This window comes from Bicyclus anynana, chromosome 14, assembly GCF_947172395.1.
Source record: "Bicyclus anynana chromosome 14, ilBicAnyn1.1, whole genome shotgun sequence".
NCBI lineage: Eukaryota > Metazoa > Arthropoda > Insecta > Lepidoptera > Nymphalidae > Bicyclus > Bicyclus anynana.
This window is the reverse complement of record NC_069096.1, coordinates 7221910-7241174: the sequence shown is the minus strand read 5'-3', so window position 1 is coordinate 7241174 and position 19265 is coordinate 7221910. Positions and strand designations below refer to the sequence as shown.

The following is a 19265-nucleotide window of genomic DNA, read 5'->3' as shown; positions in this document are numbered from 1 at the left end:
AGTGTAATATTTTAAATATTAATAATTTAAATCTAATTTTAGTAATTGATATAATTCTTACATCATCCATCGACACGTCGTGATATCTAGGAGATGCATTTCTGCTATTTTCTGGACTAGCCTGTAACAATAAATAAAAAAAATTAACTATAGAGACATACATTTACATTTTTATTTTTCGTAACCTATAAGGAAACCACTGTAAGTTAAACAAAAGATGCCGCCATCTTTACACATTTAAATACATCGTCGTTAAGATGATAGCAGATAGTACATCGCTGAGATCATCTCATTTATTCAGGAGGTAGGCGAAGTGAGGACCCCACGCCTGCTGGTATAATGTAAGCATTAGTATTCAAAGTTATGTTCATGTACAGCTATTGTTCTTGCCTAATACACAATATCCGCTTGTCGCAGACCATGTTCCTTGAGATATCGTACGGAGACAATTGGAATATGCAATAGCTCACAGCTGTAATGTATATGCATAGAACAATCTTTGACAATTGACGTGCGTGATTTTATTACATCGGTAATCTGCTTCATGTTTTTTTAATATTGTTATATATTACTCGTATCAGAGCGGAAAGACTATAATAAGTTTATTGATTTATGTGTATAGAGCAAGCGCTCTAAGCAATTTTATTGAATAAATTATATGTATTACTTGTGCTATATATTGTGTATTCATGCGATGGCCAGGTCAGTCTATGTTAGTTAAAATCTAAAAAGATTTTTAATATTTGTGTGGTCACATCAAGATTTTGTTACAATAGCTAGATACGTAATAACTTAAGACTTGAAGTCCCTTAATTACGGACTGAATAAAGTAACCGACTTGGTATTATTACATGGATCTCACAACCTTTTTACGGTAGAATAAATGAGTTGCGAGAATTGGTATATTTTACAAGTGTTATTTTTGATGGCATTTGTTTTACTTGAACAGTTTGTACATAACTAATTTAAAAAAAAATAACAAATTGTAAACTTCTTCAATTTTAAAGACTCAAGAATAATTGCTATGTAACAAAAATAATTGTTTAAAAAGATTTGTGGAGCAGATAATAGAACTTCACAAGGTAAAATTAAATCTCCAAATTTGTTTAAGTACAAACCTAAAACTGTAGGCTTCTCGTATATTAAATATGATAAATAAAAGGCTTTAAATAATAAGGCAAAGAAATGGATGTAGCTTATAATTTATATCATAAACATTTCGGGATATATCATTGACACAACTGAATAGCGGTCTTTAAAGGGGGAATGAAAGTAATTACTCGAAGACATTTACGACCCAGTCGAGGATATGGCTCAATAAAGTTATTTACGTATCCGATATGTGTGTGCTGTGGACTTTTATAGTTTACTAAAATTTAACTTTATTTTACAGTAAAAAATATAATTACACTTTAAACAAATACAATAAAAATATATTTCGTTTTAAGGGAGTTCCTGGAAACAATATTGGTTTTTATTAAACATTACCCTCAGATATATTATCTCAGTTATTAATAATAAAAGAAAATAAATGGAGTTAAGTTCCGTAAACATTAAGGATACTAAAATGCAATAATAACCTTCAATTTTACTCGTACATTGCCCAAAGTTTGTAAAATGAACATATTGGATGAATAATAAGACGACGCTTTTTTCCGAGCAGAGTTGCATTTTCAATTTTGGGCGTTGGAAATAGACCTACATTTAACTTCATACTATATTTGACGCTTTATTAAAGCTCGTTAAAAAAGCTTTCATGCGAATGAGGGCTTACTGAACAGTGGAACTGTTAAGTTAAATCGTACGTGTGTAGTGGTCCGTCAATTTTAACTGTAGAAATTTTTCCAATGATTTTGATTGAAATTTCGATTAGATCAGTGGCGGATTTACCAGTAGGCTGAGTAGGCTGGAGTCTAGGGCGGCAGATTTTGTGGGGCGGCAAATTTGGCCCAAAATATTTTCTCTAACTAACAGAAATAAAGAAAAACGTCTTAAATATACATAGAAAAACTGAGTATTGAAAATTTAACTAAGTAATAATATATAGTACTCTACTTAGAGTACATACATATAGTACCTAAATTACTAAAATTTGCGTGAGATTTTACATCTGTACTAAACTGATCTAACCTGAATACTCTCGTCTGTCTATATAAAAAATGGGAGTGGGGTAGCGAATTTCTGAGGTTAATATGAAGCAAAAATTTAACAGCCTACAGACGGCATATTTGTAAATCCGTCACTGGATTAGATAAAACTGAAGGTACAGTTAAAACTGATCGTCTGTAGCTCGGTTAACCAGGAGTGGCGGAAAAAGATAGTAAATCGATCGCGTGTAAGGAACAAATCGTTTTTGGAGCGTTCCGGCAATTGAATGTTTAGTCCGATACAGAGGGGCAGGGTTGGTAGTATCTTAAGAGTTTCCGGGATCATTTGTTGGGAGCAATTGGTTGATTACTTGTCCGCACGATTCGTTGCAGATGGAATGCTGATGATAATAGTCTCCGTTACTCGCCAAATTGCATTCAATTAATTGAGTATTCTATTTGAAAGGACTTTGGTTAGGTATATATTCTTATCTCTCGAAATTGGTAAGTATATTTTTTATATTGTACTTTGCGAGCATTCAAATTTTATAATACGGATATTAAACTAAAAAATAAACCACATGATATTGCATTGCAAATCATTGCATAGCGTCTGTTCCCTTAATACACTGTTTTGTTATGGTTACAAAATAAAAGAGTAAGAAAATAAATTTATTCAAATTTAATGGTAAAGTTACGATAGTACCCACTCTAGTAACAGCATGTATGTCTGTAGATATTTTAAATAGAGCTGTACACACCTCTATACGGATACTATTGAATACTGTACTACTAGTAACTACTAGTACTAGTAAGAGGTTTTGAACTTGAATCACAAGTATTACATATTGATGCCAGAGGCAAGCGGCCACATAATTATATTAAGTACATTAATACAACAATATGTTACATGTCTCGAGATTCGCACAAAATAGCCTTTGTAATGTTTGTATTGGTCCGGTAAGTGGTATATCTGGCGACCCTAAGCCGGGGGTGGTTCAACAATGGAGTGATAAATCACGTATGGGGCGCGCGTGCCGCCAGTGGGCAGGCGTCCGGTGGCGGCAACTCCGCGACACCGTCAAAGAGTTCAAAGGAGCCGCCGCCGCGTGCCTGCGCTCGTTCGCCTTTTGTAATAGACACCCGCCTCTTGAACGATGACACGATATGCAAATATACGCTATTAAAATGCAAATCGTGTATCATTATGCAGCTATTATTTGAACATATCATAAACTCTCATAATTAAGATAGGTACAATAGCGTCGTGCATAATGTAATTTAATTTTAAAATGCATTTAAAAAAGGCAACCTGTTATTCAAGATTCTCACATCAAAAATTCAAATGATTATATACCTACATATTATTTATTTTAATTTTTAAATAGCTCGACTCTAAACCAGTTCAATAAATAAATATTTATTCGATTCGATATTAATTAATTAATTTTAATTACAAAAAACACACATTTTTATTTCACAAATAACCAAGTAGGTACTCGTACCTACTACCTACCTACTTGGTTATTTGTGCAATAAAATGGATGCTACAGGTAAATAAATCTCGATAGTCCGCTATAAAATGTTCAATACCAAACAGCTTTCTATTAATCGTGATTTAGAGCCTAGAGGTCAAGGCAATATAAAATGTCAAGTCAAAGTCGTTAATGTAAACGCTCACTCACCGCGGTTCACAATGCCTACTCTATTTATTATCAAATTCATTATCGACCTACTCCGTTAAACTGTTAGTCAATTTGCGGCATAAAAGCTTGCGGTAATTTTCTCAATCTTGCGGTAAATTTTTCCTCAACTCAAAAGATATTATTTAACGAGTTAAAAATTGATGAGGCTAAATATTTTATCTGTTATATCATTTTGTCAGAGGAAAATTATAGAACTGTAAAGAAATATAGGCCACGGCTATTTGCCAAGATGATTTTATTTTCACGAATCGAATCTTTTTCCTTCTCACAAATAGCATATTTATTTTATTTTATGTTATCTAGTCGATCTTATAGGTACATTCTCTACACTTCAAATAGTAAAGGAGCCCATGCTAAATGTGGATTTACTCGAGCATTATAATATTTATAATATTTTCGCTTTCTCTTTGCTTTGCTATAATCGTCAGATTATAATTTTTTTAATAGTCTATGATTATTTCCTTCCAATGAAAAATAATAATAACTCAAGGCTCTAGAACATAAATACAACAATTTGTAAGTATACAATTCTAAATTGCAACTTTATAAACTTTCTAATTACGTGACGCTGAAACAATTAGCTTTTTAAATACACAATACATAGGTAGATAGTCTACCTATTACCTAACTCATAATGCTTTGAGGCTTAATCTGACGCGCTGGTTGAGTATTGATGAGGTTTTTCTTGGGTTGCCCTAAACGTACACAGCAATATTAAGGGCTCATACTTGGACGAGGTACTTATCAACATACAACGCATCTGTTATGTTCGTCTGCTGCGTCTAAATAAATCCTAAAATAACGCATTCGGCTCCCGTACTAAGATTGAACCATAAAACTCGTAACAACAAAATGTCATAGGTGTTGTTGTATTTACATTCATGTGTTTCTTTTCGCGTTATGAATGTTGGCCACTTGTCAAAACGGCTTAACATTAAAATAGATAATCACAGAGATATTAGTTTGATGAGTGATGTCGTGTCGACAAGTAATAATAGTTCCGTCGCCCGAGCAAGAGCAAAACACGCGCGAGTTTAAATAAACCCGCAATAAAAATAAACGACCCCATTAGTCATCGCTGTCAAAATAAAAAAAAGATCTCCCGGGAAAAATCACTAGTAAAAATGCAAAACAACTTGTGTTCAAAGCTCTTAATACTTCTACTGACACTAAATGGAAATGCGATCAGGCGAAACTTGTTAATAGATTAATTTCGAATCTGAAATTCATTATACAAATTGGTTTGCGGTTCAGTTAAATGGCTTTGAGTTTTATCTGTTAGGAGGTATTTTAATCACGAATTATAAAAACAGATATTCGAGTATCTGGGAACTCTAGCCGCCTCTCGACTAGCACTCCCATTGTTGCCGAGTGGAGAGGGTAGAGGGGGGAAAAAGGACATGATAGCTTTTTTCGCCCCTCATTCGCAATTCTAATACTTTCCGAAAACTTTTAATAGGATAGAACTTAAAATTCAACAAGAATTTAGACTCGTAAAAAGTTCAAACAGCGGCCCGCGATTGTGGATTTGTGGCCTTCTCCGACTTTCCTATAATGATCTGCAAACTTCTATATTACCTACTCGATGATGGTATGAATGTTTGTTACTCTTTCATGCCTCGGCTACTGAACCGAATCACCTGAAATATACCTTAGATAGATTATAGTCTGGATGAACACATAGGCTACTTTTCTCGGAAAAATCAATGGTTCCCGAGGGATTTGTGAAAAACTAAATTCCACGCGGACGAAGTCGCGGGCGTCCGCTAGTTATATATGTATATAAATATTAGTTATTCATAATACTTATTGTAAAACTATTTATTTCTTTCCAAAAAAAAAATCGGGCGACAATCGCAGTAAAATTTACAGTCAACTTATATTTTGATAAAAATAATAAATAATTATTTTATGCGAAGTTTTTATAACCGATACGGTGTTAATCTATATCCAAGTAAATACGTTTCTTATCTTAAGTAGGTGTTCAAAACAAGTAATTCAGAAGATTTATATTTGCCCTTCACACTTAATAAAATTATATTGTTATTTTGCGATAATTCTGGACAATTTATTTAAAAGGAAAACTCTCGCGCAACATGACCATGATCTTAAATTTGATAAAATCCGTTCGATGCGATCCGTACGATGCGGATCAGTGGACGCACTTGTATGTATGTATGACTTTCTATGTAAAGAATACTAAAAGAGTTGTAGAAAGAGACTTTACCATCATTTTTAACCGACTTCCAAAAAGGAGGAGGTTCTACGTTCGGCTGTATGTATGTTTTTGTGGATATCTTTATCTTATTTCCAACTCCTCCGGAAAAAAAGACTGGACTGGACGGACTTTAACAGCCACGTCGTATTAGCCAATAAAATCAAATTACTCCTTGCATAAATTCCCAAGAAATACCAAAGTTAATTATTATTTACAAGTCAAATGAACTCAAGTAAACATAATATTACTGCACATACTAAATTTGATTATATGAGTAGATTTTAAAGTGGATTTCTTTAATCTTTTAATATATTAAGGATATAAATGAATATGTAGTGGGTACACTTATTTGATATGCATCACGTAGTAAAAAAAAAGACGCTTAATGAATATTTAACATGAGAATTTCTTGTTCGTTCCTGATAAGAATTAAATAAAGCTATATGTTTTTATTAGGTAATCATATCTGCATATTTTTTTCAAATTAACATAACAAGGCACTAATAATAATAATTATAGATATATCCCAAACGCGATAACGAAACAAAAAGTCTGTAATTATGATACAATTCCAAGATCGAGTTGTGATAAGTTTTTGTGAGGGACGGCTTTAAGTCTTAAATATATAAATAAAATATTTCGCAAATTTTATAAAAGATTGAGCAAAATAAAATCATATTAATTAATTAGGAGTTAGTTACGATCTTACGAGTGCTGAAGTAATCTCATCAAGCTTTAATATAACTTATCTACTATGAGATTAGCTTGTTTAAGATGTGTTGTCAAACGAAGGGCTTTCCTTGAGCATATAGAAGCATAGTAGACTGGAGTTAGGCTTTTTTAAGAATGATAAGCTTGCGCTTGATTACGATGACTTTTGATGGAAAGAAGGCGGTCCAAGTAGGAGCACGCTTTTGTAGAAGATGCAAATTTTTGTCTTGAAGTGTAAGTAACTTCAAAATAAATAGGTACTCAACTATTTAATAAAAGGGCTGTTGCACATTGTATAAACATCTATAAGAGCAGAGACAGAAGAGGAGCTGCCTACCAAAAGATTTTGACTTAACAAAATTTAAACAGTGTCCAGAGTATATTATTTAATTTAAACCCTTAAACTGGTAATAAGTAGTTAAAATAGTTAATAATAAAACAAAAATCTAGCTCAAAAGACAGGGTGATACACTTTTATAAGGACAAAATGATAAACTATTCAATAACAAATGAGAGTTCAAATAAGCCAGTAGGTATAAATAGAGGTCAATTTGTTTGTCAATGTGTGCACACAAATCATCGTAATGTTGTCATAAAATATTGACATAGTCGTCGTTGTGTTTACCAAGTGAACGGAAAAATATCTAGGGATACGTGTTGTTGAGTCTTGATATGCCGTGATCTCTGCAAATGAATACACAGCAATTAGCATATTTGAATTTTAAATTCAAATATGAATACGCATTAGTAAGCCATAATAAGCCATAATAAGTTAGCTAGCTTAATATAGATGATTACTAAGAATATAACTGCGATCGAACTTGTGGTGTATTTTCTAACAATTAAATTAATGATAACAATTATAATATTTTATACATAAAAATAGTACTGACTTCAAAGATGTATTTTGAATTTAATAAAAAAATACTAAACCGATTTTTATGAAAATGAAATGGGACCAGTCTAAAAGTATACTCTTTAAAACAAAAAAAGAATTTTCAAAAATTGGTGTGTAAATGACGAAGTTATGAGATAACAAAGTACATTAAAAAATATATATACGCGTCGAATAGAGAACCTCCTCCTTTTTTTCAAGTCGGTTGATAAACTAAATATTAAACACAGGTGAATTTGCCATAGATGTAGAAGTGCAGTTTACAGTCAGAGAAATCAATATTTTGTTTCATCCATTATTGATAAGGTTTTGATATGCCCAACAATGCCCTACACTACTTACTACCTGGTACTTACTACCTACTTCTTAAACATTATGTGCACCCCTAAGCTGAAGTGTTTTACAAAATGATTATCTTTAGCTGTCATAATCTTTGCATAAATAATATAACAGATTGAAATACGTTTTCCTCAATAAAGAGGTAAATATCCGTACAACCAAGCTTCGATCGGGGATATCTCTTGTAGTCTATTTTATAAAGACTTATTAAACATAAAGCCTCATATAAATAATGCATTTTATCTTAATTGATTTAACTTACCAAAGTTTCATTACAATTAGATGAGTCATTTTATGAACGCTTTACAAATATTACTACATTTCATTTTTTATACAGTAGAAGATAAAATTCTATTCATTCTCCGAAATTAGGTGCATATACCATGTCTGATCGTAGTCTGGGGCAAACGAAGTGTAACGTCTAATTAAATTACGCCCAAGTTTGTTAACCAAATAGTCTTACTGTTGAAATAAATTAATATCCGCGATGTTAATAATAATATAATTAATTAATTACACACCGCCCGGACTGCGACATGGTTTGATATAATCTTCGGTGAATTATAAATAATTTATTATTGCGTGTTCGCAATAAATTTGAATTTAATAGTCGGGCAATAGAAAGTATAATTATGTAGTTACCGGAGCTATAACATTTGACCGCATTCGAACGTAATGGCGGCACGGAGCTAAAAGTGAACCGCGTTGTTTCGGTTATCGTGACTAAGCGCTATAACAATTCTATTAGTTTTTCAATGTGAATATATTATTGTTTGTGTTTTATAATTATGTCACCGGGTATTTCCACGGCGGTTGGAACAGGAAATGTGTTGTATTGAATAATTTTGAACAAGTTAGTCGATTCGTTTGTAAAGATATAATTGATGATGAAACTAAGATTAAAGAAGGAATCTTAGGATGAATTTTTACGTTACTTGATTGATATTCTAAGAATATCAATCAAGTAACGTAAAAATTCATCGTAAATAATATACAGGGTGATTCGGACTTTAGTGCGGATATTTTTTTTCGTGGTTCTGTATCATTAATAGAATATAAATCTACAAACAGTTCGATACATTTAATGTAATTTTTTTTTTAATTTATGTCTCTAAAATAACAAAATAATGTACATATTATTACTAAACAAGATATATTCAGCTTAAAAGTGATCTGGTGACGTCCTATAGGTATCAAACGAAAATAAAATAAACGCACAATAGGGTGACCCTAAAATTCTGTTCAAAAGTAAATAACTTTAGCTAACGAAGTGTCACTGAGATGTCAATGAGAAAAATTTGCTTTTAACAAAATTTTCATTTTTATGATATTTGGCTCGGTTTTTTGGATTAAAATTGGCATCAAAGTGATTCTTTATCGCGAAATACCCCGTGGTATTATTTTCATCTCGAAATGTGATATTAACAGTTGTTTTTGTTTCAGAGCGGGGCTACGCTGCGCGGCGGTGCGGTCGCCGGGCCGCCTGCTCTGCAGGCCTCCTCGCTGCCGCTGCCGCTGCCGGGGCTTCGCTCGCATAAAGACTTTATTGTGCATAGTTTTAATATTTTTTCATTTTGTTAAATACGTGTTGTGAAGTATGAATCCCAGTGCTTCTCAAGTTGATTGCCTAGAATGCCCACACTGTAACGATGGCAGGCTGTTTAAAGGCCGCAGAGGCCTGAATATTCATATCGCACGCTGTCACGGACCACCAACGCAATCTTTGACTTGCCCAAATTTTACAAGCGATCAAACAAGCAGCGATAATCAGGTTCCATTCGAAATCTTATTATGTAAGTACAGTCAAAATATTCCATTAGTAAAACGCATTCCGCGAGGAGCTAGGATATCATTAGCTAGATCCTTATCACAGACCATCCAAAATGTATTATCAAATTCACTTTCGGCTTGGCAAAATCTCTTTCTTTTTTCCTATAAACATTTCTATGTCAATAAAACAGAAAGCGGGTCGTTATGTGCAAAATTAAAAAAAAATAGTTTGGATGATCGCGTTTTTTCAATTCCTGATTATTCATTTCGGACACAAAATTACAATTTGAAGAAAATTGTGGAAAACAAGGTTATGGATGGGGATCTTAAAAACGCCGCCCGCATATTGTTCTCTAATGATACTTTAGCTCCTTTCAATGAGGTAACTCTGGAAGCCTTAAACGAAAAGCATCCTTCACCAAATACCAACACTTTGCTTCCAGACCCACCACTTAAGCGTTCGTTTTTGCAGATAAAGGATGAGGAGACTTACGCTGCGATAATGTCATTTTCTAGTGGCTCTGCTGGTGGCATGGACGGCATAACTCCACAACATCTAAAGGATCTTGTGGCAGTTACTGCTGGGGACGCCGGCAGAGCGCTATTGAGTGACATTACCAGACTTTGTAATCTCATGTTATCTGGCGAGGTAAATTCATCCTTTTTACCATTCCTTTACGGTGCAAGGCTTTGTGCTTTTAATAAAAAGGACGGTGGGATCCGCCCCATCGCTGTTGGTTGTACTTTTCGCCGTTTGGCGGCAAAATTAGCGTGTAGACACATTGTCACTACCCTAAAGGAAAAGTTTCAACCAATTCAAGTAGGGTTTGGTAGTAAAGGTGGTTGTGAGGCAGCAGTACATTCGGCTCGTACATTCTTAAAGAATGGTGAGGTTGAAGTACTGCTGAAAGTAGACGTGAAAAATGCTTTCAATTCTTTGGATAGGGCAACTTTGCTGAACGAAGTTTCAACGCATCTTCCTGAAATTTACCCATATGTTTGGCAATGTTACAGCTCAGATACCAAATTGTTTTTTGGAAATAACGGTATTAAATCTAGTGTAGGCGTTCAGCAGGGGGATCCTTTAGGTCCAGCCCTTTTCAGCTTAGGGATACATAGCCATATCTCAAATTTAACATCTAAATTTAACATATGGTATCTTGATGATGGAACTATTGGAGGCAACGTGATTGATGTCTTAAAAGATCTTAACGAAGTTAAGCAAAAATTTAGTCAAATTGGTTTAGAATTAAATTACTCGAAATGTGAATTATTTTTCACGGAAAGACTGTCGCAAGAACGACAATTACTGGCTTTTGAATTATTTAATAGAATTGCTCCCAATATTAAAATAGTTAACAAGCAATCACTTTGCCTACTTGGTGCTCCTCTTTATGACGAAGCCATTCAACCCAATTTGGATCAAAAACTCAAAACATTTTCGGCTAATACAGACAAATTGGGCTCTCTAAATTCTCACATAGCTTTTTCGATTCTAAAACATTGCCTTTTTGTACCTAAATTAATGTACGTTCTACGTTCTAGCCCAATTTGGAAATTTCCTGGTCAACTCGAAAATATGGATGCCACCTTACGAATCACACTTGAAAAAACTCTAAATTTGCATTTTGATGATCAGTCTTGGAACCAAGCTACTTTACCGGTCAAATACGGTGGCATCGGCGTGCGAAAAATTTCTAGTGTTGCTCTTCCGGCTTTTCTTTCCTCTGTGCATAGTATAAAAGAGCTCAGTTCTCGTATTCTTAATTCCAATTCAGTTTGCATAACCTATGCCACAGAGGCTCTAGAGAGTTGGAAGGTCAGATGTCCCAACGTTGACATCCCAAAGGAACGTACTACACAAAAACTTTGGGATGCTCCATTGGTTCAGCTGACACATGAAAATTTAGTTCAAAATCTTACAAGTGCTGTAGATAGAGCCAGGCTTCTAGCATTATCCGAAAAGGAATCTGGGTATTGGCTCCATGCCTTGCCATCGAAAAATCTTGGCACTTTATTAGACAACGAAAGTTTTCGTGTGGCTCTAGGACTCAGATTGGGTACACCATTGTGTTTAGAGCACAAATGTCCATGTGGGAAAGAGGTGAGTAAATTTGGAATCCACGGGCTTTCATGCCAAAGGAGTGGCGGTAGGCTATTTCGGCATGGCTCTCTTAATGACATAATAAAAAGGGCTCTTGCCACCATAAATATTCCTGCGCTAATCGAGCCGTTAGGAATCAGTCGGGATGATGGCAAGAGACCTGATGGATTGACGCTGGTTCCCTGGGAAATGGGGCGGGCCCTAATGTGGGACGCTACATGCGTCGACACATTAGCACCGTGTCATATCAGGGAGACAGAATCAAGACCGGGAGCCGCAGCAGAAAAAGCTGAAACCGGTAAGTGGCTCAAGTATGCCTCTCTGACAGAGAGTTACATATTTGTACCTTTTGCCGTGGAGACCCTTGGGCCATGGAGTCGCAGTGCCAAAAAATTTTTCCGTACTATTTCACCGCGGCTTGTTGCCTCGACTGGTGACAGAAGGGCTGGCTCATTTTTTGCGCAAAGGATCAGCCTGGCTGTCCAGCGCGGAAATGCAGCCAGTATTCTTGCCACCATTCCACGTGGGCATGATTTGTATAGTTATTAGGATAAGTTAGCTTAAGTTCCTTATTGTATTCTTTCTCAAGCTAACGATAATTTTGTTATTTTTGAGTTAAAAAAAAAAAAGAAAAAATACGTGATCATTAAATTTTGTTTATGTACAAAATATAAAAATATCCGCACTAAAAAAATTTTCTTCCTGTATGTACCCGTAAAAAATTATAAACCGCAATAATTTAATAAAAATGAATAAAATAGTAGACAGGACAGCTAGTAATTTATTAATGAATAATGATTAAATGAATAAATAATTAATAGGCATTGAAGTTTTTTATCAAACAATCTACTCGAAGCGAAATGCATAAAACAAGCAAAAAGTCCAATAGGTAGGTGGGATATGAGGTGTTTTAAAAACACAGTGTTTTCCATTTTAAATGGCCGTGTATTTTTTGTCGCAACCGTGCAAAAAGCATTCCAATAGCTTTGTTTTTATTTGGACGGTAAAAAATATGTAAAACTCGTTCTATTATTTCATATGACATCGCATTCTCTCGTGTTTTAAACAAAACATAAAATAAGTATTCAGCCAGCGTTGTGAAAAATAAAGACTGACAAGTGATTTATAAGATAGTTTGAATTGGAAACTGTCCAATTTGCATCTATGTGGAAGAAGATTGTTTGGAAATCTCATACATTTTGAAAGCGCTGTGCCAACATATTTATTGATGTCGCAATGAATTACTAATTCAAACAAAGTTTTATTACAAACGCTGTGTGCACTTTATCTTGCCTTTGAATTGTTTTTTAAAAAAACAAAATCGTATATTTTATACCTCTTGTTCTGTTTCATCTTTCGCTGGTGATCGTTTCGCGAGCTCTTTATCCGTTTTTACAGAAGTAGCGCTTGCTTTTTCACTTTTATTTCTTGCCACAGTTGCATAGCTTTCTGTTTTCTGTTTGCTTTTTTTCTTGCCTTCTTTCTTGCTGCCTCCTTCAGCATTGCCTTTATGGGAATCCTTGATCCTCACTATGGTAACTTTTTGAAACTTTTACAACACAATTGTTTACTTAGCGTATTTATATCACAAAGCACCGTATCAAATCACACATTTACTATGAATACACTTATTATCACGTATCAAACAAGCACATTAAAGTAAATACTTAATATGAAACACTAGAACTTTTTGCGTTAATTGGTTTAACTCGCACCGGCGTCACAATAAAACTTATTGCACCTTTCGCACAGTCATTAAAATCCAGTTGTGAGCACTGCAATCCTTGTGGCACTGTAATCCATGGATGTCGTCCCGTGAGACTGGGGAGCTGTCAGTGAACAAAAATAACAACAGATCGTGATTAGAGCGGAGACAAAGACGTCAAAGACACGCAGCGCGGGTACGTATCATCGGCTCGACGGCCGAGGCGAGAGTGCGGCAGCGGCAGGCGGAACGCGTCGCGGCGACACGGTCGCTCGTCTGGCCCGCGCCCCTCGCCTCGCGCACGCGCCGCCCGCCCAACAAAACGCTCCGTTGAGCATTTCTCGCGTTACAATACACATGTAAACTGCTTTCGAAAGCCAATACATGCCTCGGCGGAAATATACCTTCGGGGATATACATTTTGGATCCGGATTAATAAAAGGGGATTACGCTTGCTTTAACTAAGATAAACTTTTTAAGATAAAGCAAGATATGCGTATTATAATAATGGATAAATCTTATCATACTTTAATGTAGCAATTTATTTTTAATCGACGTGTAGAGTTTATATTGTATTTTTTATCGATAATGATAATAATTTTACGTATAATAAGTATAATAAGGAAATATCTTAATTACGTATTAATTTATTGCTATGTACCAACAAACGCTTGCAACTCCACGCATGTTTTCCCCCTTAGGGTGAAATATTGGAGACTAAAAGTAGCCATGTTTTTCAATGTCACATTTACGAGTATATAATATGTATTCATCGAAATCTGTCAAAAAAGTGACAGACAGACTTACTTTTACATTTATAATATAAGTATGAATAAATAATAATAATACAACAAGACTCAGATTGAACTGCAACATACTATTACCATAAGATAGCAGTAGTAAATTTGGTATGGGAAGATTTATTTAGGTTGCTGCTCTACAAGAGGCTTTACGAGCACCATAAATACGGATATTGTCAGTTAACCGTAGGCAACAAAATACGTTGTTTGCGTCCACATAAAGGTACATAGTACCGGTTCACATAAAGGTCACCATTCGGTACCGTACCTTACCTACGTCAGATACAGGATCTTTTGTCAACGGGAAATTGAGACAAACGATCGAGACACACAACTCGTGCCAGTTCAAGGGTCACAAACTGAAACTAGCTACTGGGACTTGAACATATCTATAAGTAGGATATAAAGATCCATATTTTATTATACATATAAATGCAAAATTGAGTTTGTTTGCTCCTTCTTTTTGTTACACTTTAATGCCTAAATTACTCACTCGATTTTAGAATTTCTTTCACCAATGGAAAACTACAATATCAACGATTACCATTGGTTAAATTTTATCCGTATTCCAACAGGAGGTCTGCTAGTATTTATTAGTGGAATTGAACTGACTAAATACTGCCACCCAAAACCAATGTTTAAACCACCTAATATTCGGGGGGCCGTGTTCTCCTTACTTTGTTAAATTATTTAATTGTTCTAATGAATAGGTGGTGATAATCAATATGAACTCGTGTTATTTATTTAATTATCATAACACTACTTCTGTATTGTAAAAGTATATTAATTAAAATAGGATCTAAAATACATATCTTAAATAAATATCAAGCCGACGAACAACTCGTAGATGCAATGACACAACAATGTCGTAAATAATGTTGAATAAATTTTTTTTCTGCATCATTCGTGGTCTGGAGAACACAGTTTAAAATGTATGAGGCAAAAAATTAAGATAAAGACCAGTTCAGAGCTCCGGTGCGCGGTTGCATTTTTTATTCGCGCCTTGTCGTACACATTTTATAAAATTTAAAACTTCAAGTGCATAAATCTCGATACCTCATGAATTACAATGGAACGTGATCGTCATAAATTATTCACACAATGGCTCAATTGCCGAAAGACGCAATAAAGAGCTTCCTCCAGAAAATATTAATTTGGAATAAATTATCTGAAAGAGAGAGAGAGGAAAAAAAAACGGATAAAAGGCGGCGTCCCTCGTTTCTTATCTTGGGGGGAAACGTTTGAGTTGGAGGGAATCTTCACTTCCGGTGCAAAGTTATTGAATTGTTTTCAAATGGCTGTAAGCTTATTTCGGTGTTATAAAGGAATATCTTTAGACGTAAAGACCCTCGTATATTATCAGAACGAATTGGTGTAATAAATAACGCATGTATAATTTATGTAATCCTATTGTGATTAGGATGTAAAAAATCGAAATCTTGTCTATAAATATGTAAAATGACATATTGTAATTTTAAGGAGATAAAATAATTGTCCAAATTAAAGATAGTTGAGATGTGCTTGTCACATCACATCAAAATAATTAATAAATTATTTCACGTCAAATAATAATTAATTATAAGCAAATGCATACATAAATAATAATTAATTGCTCAACACTCTATATCCACATCATAATAAATGTAATGAGAATTTAAATGATACATAATCCTTGACTTGATTAACACGACGACATGTGAAATAATTATATTTTGTTGATAAAATCTCCTGTTTTTTACCCATGTCTGCCTTCTGAACCGGTACCAGTGTTACACGAACAAACAAACTTGACATTTCAAAAGTGCATGTAATATCAGCCTATTTGGAATAAATTAATTTGGAATTTGAATTGTCTGCTGATAATGTCTGAATAAACATCTCCATTATCCAACTAATTTTATAAACGCGAAAGTGGCTAATGAAAGTCTAGTAGAGACTAAAATCGCCCGCCAAAATTAAAAAAATCATTAAATAAATTAAAAAAACATGCATTTTCATAATTTGTTTAAATTATTTTTTGTTTGTGAATACATTACTATTATACCTACCTATAATATAAGTATTAAACTCAGTTATTCCAATATTAGCACTATATTTTTCAGAATGAACTTAGATTTTTTTTAATTTTCGTGAGCGATTTCAGTCTCTACTTTCATTAGCCAAACTCTATGGATGTTTGTTTGTTTGTTTGAATGTTTCTTACTCTTTAACGCCGCTACTACTACGATTTGGCTGAAATTTTGAATGGAAATAGATTTTACTCTGGATTTACACATAGGCTACTTACTACTCATCCCGGAAAAATCCATGTTTCCAGCGGGATTTGTGAAAAACTGAATTCCACTCGTTCGTTCGCTAGATATTTATAACCATGTTAGAAACGCGATGATTTGATATCACGCTCAAGAAACTGAACCAAATTAGATAAATTTCCGTACAGACATTTTGGAGAATGTCATAAGGTCACCTTTTATTGCAAACATAAAACATGAAGGGGATGAATACTAATATAAAAGTTTCACATCAAAGCGTATTAGACAACTTACCATACATTTATTTCTATTACTGTTAAATAACAACATTACTGAATCGAAACATTTTTTTAACAAAATGGTGACTCTCAAGAAATTCACAAAACGATTTCACAATTTTTAAAATTCGAGCTCCGTGAAGCCGGAAATTTACGGCGGAACGTTGTGAAAATAGTAAAATACTGTTGCCTTTTTCGTATTGACACAAGAATTTTAAAAATTTTCTATGAGCAAAATGAAGCTATAGAATTTCGTATAAATTGCTATGAAAGATTTTCGTATTAAAGTAAAACTAGTTCCCCGCCTCTCTATAAAATATAAAATAAAATATTTTTTTCTTATATTATAGGTTATACATTAAAAGTGCATAAATCCATTTAATGTATATAGGTATATGTAGGTAAATTTAGGCATTACGAAATATCTTAAACTAAGCAACAAATTGAATTAATAAACATTAATTCAAGTTAATTCTGTATCCCCATTTTACTCAATAACCCGATAAACTATCAGAAGATTAGCTCGTACCAACATTAATTAAATTAAAATTTATTTATTTGAAAAATTAATTTTATCACAAGTACCTTTAAAAAGTCAAGTTTGTTTGTTTGTGCTCTACTACTGGTACATAAGGTAGACTTTATAGAGAAGAGTCTGCTTTTATTAAGTATCTTGTTTTTTCGAAACACACAGTGAGATAATATTTAATTCATTTACAAAATTTATGCTTGATCACGTTTAAATAGGCAAATTAAATGATGCAGACAAAATACAGTTGAGCATTAAAATATACATGACTAGCCGGTGCCCTGCGGTTTCACCCGCGTAGTTCCCGTTCCCGTATAAACGGGGATAAAATATAGCCTATGACGCTCACAAATAACGTGGCTTTCTAGTAATAAAAGCATTTTCAAAATCAGTTCAGCAGATCCAGCTGGTTAATAATTATATCAGTACTCACACTTATAAGTATAAGTACCTCATATTATAAGTAAGGTTATAAACATTACCTCTTTATAATATGAAGTATGAAGTATAGTTATAAAATGTATCATATCAAAAGTATTAAAATTACAAAGCGTTGAAAGTATTGGTGGCAAGGGTACGTATATAATTAAACTGCATATAATATACGAAAACATTATCGCATGCACGATCCGAAGGGCCGTGTTAATATTTTAACACCAATTAAGCCTTACTTAACGCGATGTGGATTGCTTCCGGCATTGATTACTCAGATAGGTATCGCTCCGGTACCTTCGCCCTGTTAATGGTGCAATAAAAATGCTTATCGATTCGATTTACCAGTTAACGCTAAGCGGTAAACGGGTAAATTTAATATTTATTTTGTCTTATTAATTCATTACTTCATAGGTAAAAATTAATGTGATCACTCCCTATGATCTATGCGGCAAAATGCTGAGTTGGGGCCTTTTTCTACGTTGTGCCACATATTACAGGGCATTCTTTAGTGCTCCACTGTTTGAGTGGACAGTTAAGCCATAATATGTTATAATTTAGATTTTATGTGATATGTGGCATTACTTAAAAATAAAGATCTTTTCTTTCTTTCTTTCTTTCTTTCTTTCTTTCTATAGATTATATTGTATACTAGCTGACGCCGCGCGGTTTCACCCGCGTGGTTCCCGTTCCCGTAGGAATACGGGAGTAATATATAGCCTATAGCATTCCTCGTTAAATGGGCTATCTAATACTGAAAGAATTTTTCAAATCGGACCAGTAGTTCCTGAGATTAGCGCGTTCAATCAAACAAACAAACAAACTCTTCAGCTTTATAATATTAGTATAGATATAGATTTAGGATTATTTTATTTTCAGTAAAAGGGTAAAATTAAAGTTGATTTTTTCATTTTTCTTAATTTTCCATTTAGTTAGTGCCTTCTACACAGATTATATTAAGAAATAAAGTTGGTAAGTTGATTTCGAGTTACAGCAAGATCAAGGGACGTAGGGATTATTTTTTTTATACGTCTATTAGAACAGATGCGACAATAATGCAACAGATGGATATTGAAGTAGGTTTTGTATTTCAGTCAACCAGAACCGTTGAAGTATTGAGACTTTTGAACCGAGCAAGTGAGTTGCAGCGTAGCAGCGGTTATCGAATTCACTTTAACAAGTCGGAAGAATATCAAGTAGACTAAAGCTAACTTTTACACATGCTCATTTCAAGCACGAAAGCATGCTAGTATTGAGCAGTTGCTACTTATTAGCATGTGTATCGCAACATTGCTAATAATGAGCATGCTTATTTCGAGCTAGCTCGAGAATCAACAGTCGTGCGATTTATGAGCATGCTCTTGCTGTGCGGGTGGAAGGGAGCGTGCTTTTAGCGCGTCTGAACAGGTTTGCTTATTGAATATGCTAGTCGATCAGCA

At 34.1% G+C, this 19265-nt stretch overlaps 2 protein-coding genes across 9 annotated transcripts in view; one reads left to right on the top strand and one right to left on the bottom strand.

The window, feature by feature from the left end:
* LOC112044467 (fibrosin-1-like protein) overlaps positions 1 to 19265 on the bottom strand; it is a 111329-nt gene that overhangs the window by 10671 nt on the left and 81393 nt on the right. For 7 of the 8 annotated variants that reach the window (XM_052885476.1, XM_052885477.1, XM_052885479.1 and 4 more), the window contains one exon: positions 62 to 121. In XM_052885476.1, the coding sequence (XP_052741436.1) occupies positions 62 to 121 (60 nt within the window). Of the gene's footprint in view, positions 1 to 61; positions 122 to 13166; positions 13770 to 19265 lie in introns of those variants that run through there. The other variant, XM_052885481.1, reaches the window with a different exon arrangement.
* On the top strand, positions 9348 to 12427 carry LOC128198735 (uncharacterized). Its single transcript, XM_052885485.1, has 2 exons — positions 9348 to 9749; positions 11272 to 12427. Exon 2 carries the CDS (start codon positions 11306 to 11308, stop codon positions 12377 to 12379), a length of 1074 nt encoding a protein of 357 aa, XP_052741445.1. The 5' UTR covers positions 9348 to 9749; positions 11272 to 11305; the 3' UTR covers positions 12380 to 12427.